Here is a 10,668-nt window from a genome sequence, read left to right as displayed (position 1 = left end):
ACACATCCTTACATACCACCAGGGCAAGAATAGTGTAATCCTATCACAGATAGACAGTCAAACATCAGTTATCCTGGTCCAGTGTCCCAGTCAGACAATGTTCCCCACTGGCTGGTTATCAGAAGAACTGCGCCTATAGGTGGCGTCCTCGCGGTCTAGGCTGCCTCCGTTGGCTGTGTGTGAGTCTTTAGGCAATGAACCGATGGAGCAATGAAAGCAGAAGGCGTAGAATAAGGCGAGCAGGAGCAGGAAGCAGACGCCACAAAAAATTACGACAATCAGGATATTGTGCACCTGCATGTGCACCTCCTCCCATGGGAGCAGTGTGGTGGTGGTCGGGGAGGCCAAGGTGGTCAGGGTAGCATTGAAACTGAGTGGAGGAGGCTTCACGGAGGGCATGTGGTCGACTTCCGGCATGGTGGGAGGCCTCAGTGGCTTTGTTGAAGCTTTAAGGGAAAAAAAGTATTCTAGTTTGATGTACCACATGCACAGATTAACATTCACATCAATACGATACAGTAGCAATTTTAGTTCAAGTGGAGTTAATCATGTATTAAATCAACCTGCCATAAACAACGTACGTGAACAATATAAGAAATAATGACTTTGCATGATTTTCACAATTTTAGCAAGACAAATATGTCTAATTAACCAGCTGCTTTTAAGCAGATTTATTATCGTTTTCACTGACATCCAAACACGGACGTGTCTTTTGTTCATACCTGGATTGTGTTGTTGTCCGGTCTCACTGAGCAGGCTTTCTTTTGATGAGCAGAGCTTGGGAAAATGAAAAGAAATGGAGGACAAGAGAGGGAGCGCTGGACCGGAGAAGAGAGGTGGCCGGTGGACCAGGAATAACACGGAGGGTTGCCACGGCAACACCGGCTGAGGGGCCACTTGCATGGAAGTGACATCATATCACTTCAGGATTAAGAGCGTGTCTTAAAGTATACGAATGGAGATATTAGTAAAGGTGTGAACAGATTACGGTGAAATTAGTTTGAAACGTGTACTAATATGTAAATCAAAATCTCCTGTGGTTTATATAGAAACACATCTGTAGTGATATTCTTCTGGAAAGCATCTGCTTGATGAAAGACGAGCTTTTTGAACGAAATTAGTGAAATTAGATTGGGTCAAATGACTTCTTTGTAAAGAGCATCCTTGGGACGAATCAGGCTCTCTAATACTGCCACCTGTTGGTAGGAGAAGCTGAACAACACACTGCAGACTCCCCACCGGCCCCGCTCCTGTGCCGTCTGGTCTCTTTCAAACAGCCATAATGATTCTTTAGTACAAGTTGTAATTGGTCCGACGTCCTCCGCTGTGCTCGCTAAACAGAAGTTGATGCCTAAAAAATGTTTTAGGACTTGCACCAAATTTGAGTTGCCATGGAGATAACTCAATATCCATTCACTTTAGCGAGTAAACCAGCGAAGCTGTTTGTGTGTTTTTTAATCATAAATACCAGACCAAAAAACAACAACAGAAGAAAAGTATTACTTAGCGTAATTTCATGTAGAGGAGAACACAGAACAAAGCCCGCCAGCTGATGTGATTGTAGAGTGCTTTCAGATGGTTAATCACAGCTCCAGACAATAGAAACAAAAAGATCCATTTAACACAACTGCGGCTGAGTGGAGCCAAAATGGCTGAATAGAGGAGTTAGCATGCACCGAGGTCACTCTAAAGGACAAATATGCGGAGACAGACCACAGGGCTGTGTACGCCTTCATGTCTGGAGGGGTTTTCACCGCTGTCGTCCCAGTGGAGATGACCCGTGTGTGGGTAAAGACTGAGGTGAGTCTCATCAATGAGCTTTATTGCAGATCTCAGAACAGAAGGTGAAGAAGGTTTTCACTTTAAAGTTGCTCACAAAAAAGTAGACCATTTGTTTTTCTGCTGGGAGAACAACAGTGCTCACAGCTGGACATTAGATGTGTCGAATCGTCGACTACCTCTGTGAAAAGGGATCCATAAAGCTCCAACATTGCTGCCAGAGAGACTGCATGCTACATAATCATCCCAGAATTAACATATAAAACAAACATTTTGAGAAGGTCTCTCTGAAGTAAATTAGTCAGCCTCTCTGCGTGTAATTTCTTGCACTGTTTGCTCTGCTGTGCCTTGAAGATTTGATATCTTGTTGTGCCATGCGAGTGTATGGTGGGGAACTCTCCTCTCTCTCACTCTTGCTTTTCAATTTGTCTCTCTCTCTTCTCTCTCTTTCTCTGTACAATGTAAGTGCTTGTCATCGTGGTGTTAAAATAAAGCACGTTGACAGCTGAGCAGGAGTGGATCAGCGTGTAATTGTTCTCCTGTCACTCCTGGAAGAGTTGACATTTAGTCACATTCACATGTGTCCCGTCGTTTGCTGACATTTTAAGAAAACTTGACAATATGTCATGTGTTCATGCTAAATGTGATTACCGATGGCAACACAAGATTCGAAAACAAGAAAGCAAAATAGCAGAAATGACGAATTGTTTTATTGTCAAAAATCTCAAAACACACACTTTACACTCACACTGAACTGGTTTCTATGTAACTGACAAACCCCAACAGTTCTACATGGCTACACACTTGGTTTTCTTTGTGTTTAAGAAAGCACACAGACTCACCAGACAAGGATCCTCGGGATAAGGGGACAAAAAAACATTCATTTTGATTGATAAGTGCCAATAAAAATGACACAAATTGTAAAAACAAAATTATGATTCAAATCTGTGAGGGGAGCAGGATCTGCCATAGTTGAGGTGTGTCGATAATAAATTAAGTGACATATTTTCTTTCATCCCTTATGTGATGCTGGTTCTCTGTTTGACTCTCTGGTCAGTGTTGTCTGGGACGCCGGTTCACTTCTTCCTATTCACAATGTTGTTGCAAATCCAGTTCATGCCATCCTGTCGGAGAAATAAAAAGAAGTTTGAAGATAGAAAATCAACCATGAAATTAAGCAGGTCAAAAGGAAATAAAGTCTCCATTAAAGCAGCTCAGACCACGGTTATATGGAGAGGAGACATCAATGAATCAAGGCTGAGACTAGGTCTGACCTGAACTCCCTCCCCAGACACAGCTGAGCAGGCCTGAATCTGCCACTCACGGTCCCGGTACGTGTGCAGGTTGAGTCCCTCAGCGATCTCACTGGCCGGTGACGCTGTGGCCAGATCCTGCTTATTGGCAAAGATGAGCACTGGTACACCTTTTAGATTCTCCTCCTCAATCAGCTCGGACAGCTCCTGCACACACAAACACATGGAAGTGACTTTGTTTTTAAAAACAAAACAATTCTTTTCATATATGCCAATGTAATGGTAATGAAGCAGAAATGAGATCAAGCTCACCAGTCCCGTCTCCTCAAACCGCTTCTTGTCTGCACTGTCAATAACGTAAATCTGAAAGAAGACGTACGTTACAATGAAATGAGCTGACAAGTAAACACAGCAAAATGCATCGATGATTTTCTCTTTGGCGTCAACATGTCAAACTCCTGAAGGAGTTTTACAACATTAGGTTTGCACTAACAAATCCATCCATCACGATACAATCATAGTGCTTAATTTGGGCATACATGTTACACTTTAATGTTGTGGATTTTTATTGCTTCATATGCTTTTTGTGGTGGATTTTCAGTGAGGAGCTGTGTGGACCTCAAGATGACTCGCGACCTCTTTGTGAACGCTAATGAGTATCTAAATACAGAAGTAAATGTCTGCTAGCGTGGAATTGATTTGAATCAAGTTTAGTCACTCACCAACAGGTCTGTGTTTTCCAGATACTTTTTCCAGAAGGGCCTGATCTTCCTCTGTCCTCCAATGTCCCAAACATTGAGTTTCATGCCATGAGAGGCAACACTCTTTATGTTGAAGCCCTGAAGTGAAGCAGAAAGCTGGAGTCACTGTACTGCACTTCACTGCCTTTGACTGAACACAATTCCAGTACGCAGCACCTGGAAAGTCTTGCAAATAGTTATGAAGCAATTGACCAAGTGGCAGGGTACTAAAGCACGTGTGTATTAAATGAATCACTGTTTGGTTACTCAGTATTACGTATCATGTGCTCTAGGCTTTTATAAGGAAGTGGTCACTGTGTTAATCCAGCGCTGCTTTTCATAACGCAGCTCCTCTGTTTCAGTCAGCGAGGTTGTATAACAACTTTATCCCGAGGGCTCGCTGAGGAGCAAATCTGAGGATAAGACTGGAAGGATCAAGTGCAGTGTGTGTGTGTGTGTGTGTGTGTGTGTGTGTGTGTTTATGTGTCAAGTCTGGTTTAGCTTTGTGGTGACTTGTCATGCTGGACAGCATCCTCGCTTCCTAGTGGTTGATGAGCCGTCACACTCGCCCGGGACCTGGCAGTACATCTGCTCTATGTCTTGTGAGAGTAATGCAAGGGAATTAGATAATCATGTTGGAGGTCAGATAATCACATCACAAGAGGGTGATGAAAGAAAAGCTCACTATAATGTGAGGATGCTCTAAGAAAAGGTGTCGAGAGGATGCAAATCAGGAAGGTAATTTCCTGATTAAGGTGAATTAACGAACTATTTAACAGGATGGACATCCTGAAATCATGACTTTACTGGTTGGTGGTAATAGTGTGCGTACTGTAAGACCACTCATTTCATTTCACAGCATGTCAGAAAACCAAAAGCCAACTAAATCCCATTACTTTGAGCGCCAGCATGCACTGGTCCAGCTGGTCTCACAAGATTAGATACAATCCCCCTGCCTTTTATAATGCTGGGTTAAAGTGCCATGAAAATACGAGAAATATCTTTTGAAAAGCTTCATTGATAAAAGAGAAGACCGCCATCGTATCACTGTTTGTGCCCACGGATTCACTGAGAGCGGACTAATTGATCTTTAAAGAGTGGTAGCATTGAGGCTGTGTTTCAGGTGGATGCACCTTGTTTATCTAAACACACACTTAATGATGGGCATCAGGTAATGATGTTAAAGAGTGTCTCAGCTGTTCATGGGGAGATGATTTAATTAAAATGAAGGGCACAAAAACATCATCTGCAAGTGTATCAGTCACTGGTGCTTCTTGATTTATTATACTGTACAGTAAGTGACTTAACTTAAGGTCATGATGTGTGTGTGTGTGTGTGTGTGTGTGTGTGAGAGTTTTAACACATAACTTCCTCTCACCTGTGTTGGTGTGATGGTGTTCACATCCTCAGAGGCAAGGCTCTTCAGCAGGGTGGTCTTGCCGGCGTTGTCCAACCCCAGCAGCACTATCCTGACCTCCTGCTCTGTGGATCCCTTCAGTCTCTCAATGACAGAGAGTAAGCCCTGCGTGAAGGGAGGAGGGTGGAGGTGTGGAAGGGCAGAAGATCAACGTACTGCAGCATTCACGCAGCATCCTTTAGTATTTGCAGAGTAGACTTCTCGTCAGTGGAAGATGACTTGTATCGTCATTGGATATTTAAATATCGTATTGTTTAAGTTTGGAATACAAAAGCATGAAAACCTGAATAATATATGTGACAAGAGGTTTCTTAAAATACTCTGAAGCATCCTACACGATATCCTGAGGTTACAGGTTTACACCTGCAAACTGATCCCGCTGACCTCTTTCAGATTTGAGGTCAAAGCTCCTCTTACATACAACACTACGTACAACCACACGTATGCCTTCTAGCCCCACCCACCCTCCATTCTCCACCCATCAATATCTTCCCACTCTGTAGCTCCCACCAGCATTCTGTAAGAACTACATTTAGAAAAGCACTGGTCTTGATTAGAGCTCCATTCGTACAATGGTACACTATTTAATGTGATTAGTCTGAAGCAAGGTTGTGCAATCGCAGGCTGTCACTGACAAAAGAGACGTACGCTGAAACTTTGAACATTTTGATCAAGGGGACAGATACTACGATGTATGTGTGTTTAAGTGTACATCAAAGAGCATTAGAGATTCCATTTAGATGTATGATCTTCATAGCAGCACTATATAACAAGCCAAGCAATTTAGATAATCCAATCAACACAGAATAGCTGCATCTAAACAGCTACTAATCATGTAAAATAGTTATACCAACGCACTTTTGGAGCCACGCACACCCGTAAATAGTTCCTAGTGTCAAACAAATACTGAATTTGGGGTTATAAATCCTATTCCTCCAGATCAGGTCACTTACCTTTTGAGCTTCTCCCATAATGACGTTTCCTGTGGCTTGGCTGGAGGGCTGCCGCTACATTCTCCAGTGAAGCTAACGCAGGTGTGTCAGCGATCCAGGTCACGCAAGTTAACTATCCAGAAAAGGTTCCAGTAGCCTCTGTCTTTTCCCTCTTTACACTCTGTAAACGTCAGTGGGTTAAGTGCTATGTGTGTATATGATAGTAATGTCTACCTGGGCGTCAATTGCTCCTCACTGAGAGAGGGGGAGGGTGGCAGGGACTGGGATTAGGAGGCCAGAATTAGCCCTAGTCATCCATGCAAAGGCCACCCCATCCCCCCTCCCCCTTCCTCTGTCTATCCCTCCACCTCCACTTTGCAGTGGCTTTACCTGGATTATCCCTTAGCCACCTGCTATAGGAGGAAACTGAATAAACAGTCCTTCCTGACACACTCACACATTATTATATCATGAGGAGGAAAAGAGAAAAGAAGTTCAGATATGTTGCCATATGGCTGAGGGGAAAACATGCTGTTAACACAGAAAACAGAGGCCCTCAGAGCAGCATGGGAATAGCAGGCAGAAGAGTCCAACGCACAAACTTCAAAGGATTATATCATGTTGGTGGACCATGGGAATTTATTTTTTCTATGTTCATAAATCAACTCTCAAATCCCAAAACCACTCCTCTCTTGGAGATAGCATTATCATCCCATATATCCATTACATGCCAGCCGCTATAAAGCTGCTCCGTTTGGGTCGTCTGTTTGTGTTGGTTCCTGTGAGTAGCGCATTCATGGGGATTAGTTTGTGCACGCATGTGCTGTGTCTGGATTAAAACATTTCTGGACTCTTTTCCTCAACTGAACAGGCTTCCTGGTCAAATGCTGTGCTAAACAAAGGATCCACTGAGCTGTAAATGGCTCTACACATAAACTTGTAACCTCAAATTATCACACACACTTCCTCAAGGACGTTTTATGTCTACGTCAAATACATCAACAGAAAATGATGAAACAATATCACTTTTTTTGCACTGTGTTGATTGTTTAATGTTATGCACTATCCACCATATTAAATTCCTTGTATGTGCAACATACTCTGGCGAAATAAACGGTTCTGATTCTGACTCTAAATCACTATTCATCATTTTTGAAGGTAAAGGTGGTTCTTCTTTAGGACTCTCTTGGTGTCAATGGAGCTGGAGCGCTATTCTGCTCCCTCGCCTTCTTTTCCCTCCGCTCTCTGTGTTTAGCTGCAGAGAGACAGAAAGGGGAGGTGTCAGACTTTATGATGTACATAGAGAGAAGTCAAACCTGTAATTCTAAGATTAGCAGGATGCAAATATTGAAGAGTAGGATAATATGTCTTTTTGCTTTTTAGTAAAGGGTTCGACGAGAAGATCAACATATTTGAACAGTTATGAGTGTTATCGATCTTCTTATGCAAAGAAGCCAAATAAGCGGATTTTCCAAAATGTTGAACGATTTAAACATTAAGTATTTGAAATGTACAATTTGTGCACCATGGGGCAACATAACCCTACACTATATCTATATTTAACCATTATTTGCATTCGAGACAATAGTCTCTGTCTCTGTGTTGTGTAATACCACAAACAACCTGAACTAATGTCCTTACCTCTGTCTCTTTTCAGCTTGAACTTCATAGCCAGCCCCATAATCAAGACCAGGACCAGAGCAGAAACACCGCAGATTATCAGGAGCAACACACTTTGGTCTGGATGAACACATTTACAAAGGCAGAAACACGGACAGACAGTTAAGACGCATGCTATCAAGGGTCATTGAGTTGTGCATTTTATTATTTATATCTTCATTAAATGTTCCAGCTCTTTCATTTTCAATTTCAAAATTGTACAATGTACTATTTTCAGCCTGGTTAATGAGTTAAAATCTACATCACAGAGGCACATGTAATCTGCAGCTGTGTGAAATAAGCAGGGAGATGTCTACTTAGACTGTGAGGATGTCTACTTACTCTCTACAGTGACGTCGTGTGGCGAAGACTTGTAACAGCCACACAGGCTGTTCACAAAGCAGATGTACTTGCCCCCTTTATGTGCCAACACATTTTCGAGATGCAGCTCGGGTATATTTTCACCATCCTGGATGTCCCCATCCCTCTTCCACCCAAAAGTCAGATTAAAATCGGGAAGGTTATGGACACATGTCAGAGTAATGTCATCGCCCTCTTTTAGCTCGGATCCAGTGCTGTTGACAGAAACCTGAAAGTCTGATGGGCAGGGAAAACATTTATACGGAGGGCAGCAACAGTGATAGTTTCAGGTAAGCATATAGTTGTCACGTCATGTGTTTAGGTGTACTGCCACAGACGAGGATATTGTTACAGGTTACCTTTTTTGGAGTTTGGTGAAACATCTGTAGGTAGAGTAAATAGTAATCATGGAAATGAATATAGTCACAATAAGCATTTTGTTTACAACAGAGCACACATGACACATTTTGACATACGTTATTTTAAGATGTAAAATAACATACAAGTTTTTTCTGGGAACTTATTAACTATACAGTAAAACCCCTCAGTAAGACACTAGTTAAAGAGATCAATCAAATGTAGCATTTACATCATTTTCCAAGTCTCCTATGTTTGCCATGTTCAAATATCCTCGTTGTGCTACCGCCATTCCACTGCCAATTACAATACCTAATGTGCCATGTAAAATTCAAAGGATTTATCTTCACGTAAACAAATGAAAAGAAAGATGCACTCACCGTCGATGCAGTCTGTATTGTTTGGGAAGGATTCACAAGAATCTATAGCGAAAGAATAGCATTAACAACATTTTTCCAATGCATTTCACCTCTCCTTATTTAATGGCAGACAACGTTCAGCCACATTAGCATAACAATACATACATAACATTTCCAAATGTAGCTTATAAATAGTGTGAGAGGTTTACGGTTCTTTTTCTTACTTGTCTGAGTTCCTTCTGTGGCGTTACATCTCAGACACTGGACAGGAACACAGGTAGCGCCAGCACCAGCTTAAATAAAGTTAAAAAAAATTGAATTAAATGTATACGTGGACAGCTAAACAGGCATATACTGTATATGAACTGTCAAATTCATAAGTGGCTACTTACCTCTGATGAAGTGACCAAGCAAAATATTCAGGAATACCCCTCTCATAAACATTCTCTGTTGGAAAGAGTCAAAAAGTTGTTAAATTGGTTTCGCCTAAGAATAGGTTTAACAGAAGAACGAGAGTCCTAAGCTAACTAATCATAAAGGTAGAACATAATGCTGAAGTGTTTTTCTTGTTACCTGTGGTGGTGTTGTCTCCTCATGCACACAGTTGAATGATGCTCTGTTTTGCCTCACCTATTGGGCTTTGCGTCACCAAGAGGCACCACAGATTCTAAACACTGATACCCATGCAAATACATTCCTTCCTGGAACGTAATGGCATAAACAATATCTCCGTTTGTGTGTTTTATAGATGAGAGTGACGGTAACGATGACGGTTAGGCTGCTGCTGTTTATGTTGTTGAGTACCATTTAGGTTAACATTATGTGATTTTTACACTTTTTGCAAATGGATAGAATAAGAAATTGACAAACAGACAGACACATAAATATAAAAGACGGAAACAGCATGCTGACGTGCAACCTGTTATAAGCAAATCAGTGGTTTGCTTAAGCAAACTACCCTGCCTTTGCAGATACTATATAATATGACACATAGGTATAACTTTGCCCGGACGTTTGGGGGATTATGGCCAAATTCTGTAGAACTGGAGCTTGGAAATACGATATCATCTTTCATTGAAATCACCCGGAGCCTTCATACACAGTATATATTTGTTAAGTTTTCCAGTAGAGAGTGCTGCTGATCACCCATCTCTTTTCATTACTCTCATCCCATCAGGGTCATAAGAAGCTGGAGCCCATCCCAGCATGCACTGGGAAAGAGGTAGGTGCACATTGGACAGATTGCAAAAGACAAATGCTATCACGCTCCTGAACCTAACAGCCAAAAGACAATTTAGAGTTTTATTTAATCAAACCTGCATGTGTTTGGGCTGTGGGAGGAAAACAGAAAAAAACCCACACAGACACAAGGGGAATATTCAAACTCCACATGAAAATAACAAAACCGGTTTGTGGATTCAAATCACGTCTGAGTCACTTTGTCTCTCCTTCATCATAGATAATGTACAGGAGTGAAGATCACGTTGAACTAGGCTGGTGTTAGTAGCCAATCAATTTGTTTTTCCTGTTATCTTAACCTCAACCGAAACCCTCAACTCATCTCAGTGATGCCTAACCTGACATAAGATTTTATCCCAACAATGAAGGGCAACAGTGTGGGCGAAAAACCATTCATCTGTGTAACAGACTTTGACACAGGACCAAGGTCTGAGCTATTCTATCTGCCTGTAAACACATTGTCATTAATTTTTACATTAATTTAAATTGCCTTTGTGAGAAATGACAATGTGGATTTTGTGCTAGTCTAACAGCTTCGAGGCAGCTCTCGTGAAAGCTAGAACATACTTGAAG

At 41.8% G+C, this 10,668-nt stretch overlaps 2 protein-coding genes across 2 annotated transcripts; both read right to left on the bottom strand.

The window, feature by feature from the left end:
- Positions 1–2,855: 2,855 nt before the first annotated feature.
- LOC306702242 (ADP-ribosylation factor-like protein 3) lies at positions 2,856–6,160 on the bottom strand (the record flags this gene model as incomplete). Its single annotated transcript, XM_079167807.1, has 6 exons — positions 2,856–2,903; positions 3,054–3,239; positions 3,345–3,395; positions 3,755–3,871; positions 5,151–5,294; positions 6,143–6,160. 6 exons carry the CDS (start codon positions 6,158–6,160, stop codon positions 2,856–2,858), a joined length of 564 nt encoding a protein of 187 aa, XP_079023933.1.
- A 633-nt stretch (positions 6,161–6,793) lies between these two features.
- Positions 6,794–9,460, bottom strand: LOC306702203 (uncharacterized protein). Its single transcript, XM_079167759.1, has 8 exons — positions 9,430–9,460; positions 9,249–9,303; positions 9,081–9,149; positions 8,878–8,919; positions 8,500–8,523; positions 8,123–8,377; positions 7,763–7,861; positions 6,794–7,376 (listed from the first exon to the last, which is right to left on the bottom strand). Exons 2-8 carry the CDS (start codon positions 9,298–9,300, stop codon positions 7,297–7,299), a joined length of 621 nt encoding a protein of 206 aa, XP_079023885.1. The 5' UTR covers positions 9,301–9,303; positions 9,430–9,460; the 3' UTR covers positions 6,794–7,296.
- Positions 9,461–10,668: the final 1,208 nt, after the last annotated feature.

This window comes from Pholis gunnellus (genome assembly GCF_910591455.1).
Source record: "Pholis gunnellus genome assembly, chromosome: 10".
Classification (NCBI taxonomy): Eukaryota; Metazoa; Chordata; class Actinopteri; order Perciformes; family Pholidae; genus Pholis; species Pholis gunnellus.
The sequence above is the reverse complement of the archived record's forward strand: the minus strand, read 5'-3'. Positions and strand labels throughout refer to the sequence as shown.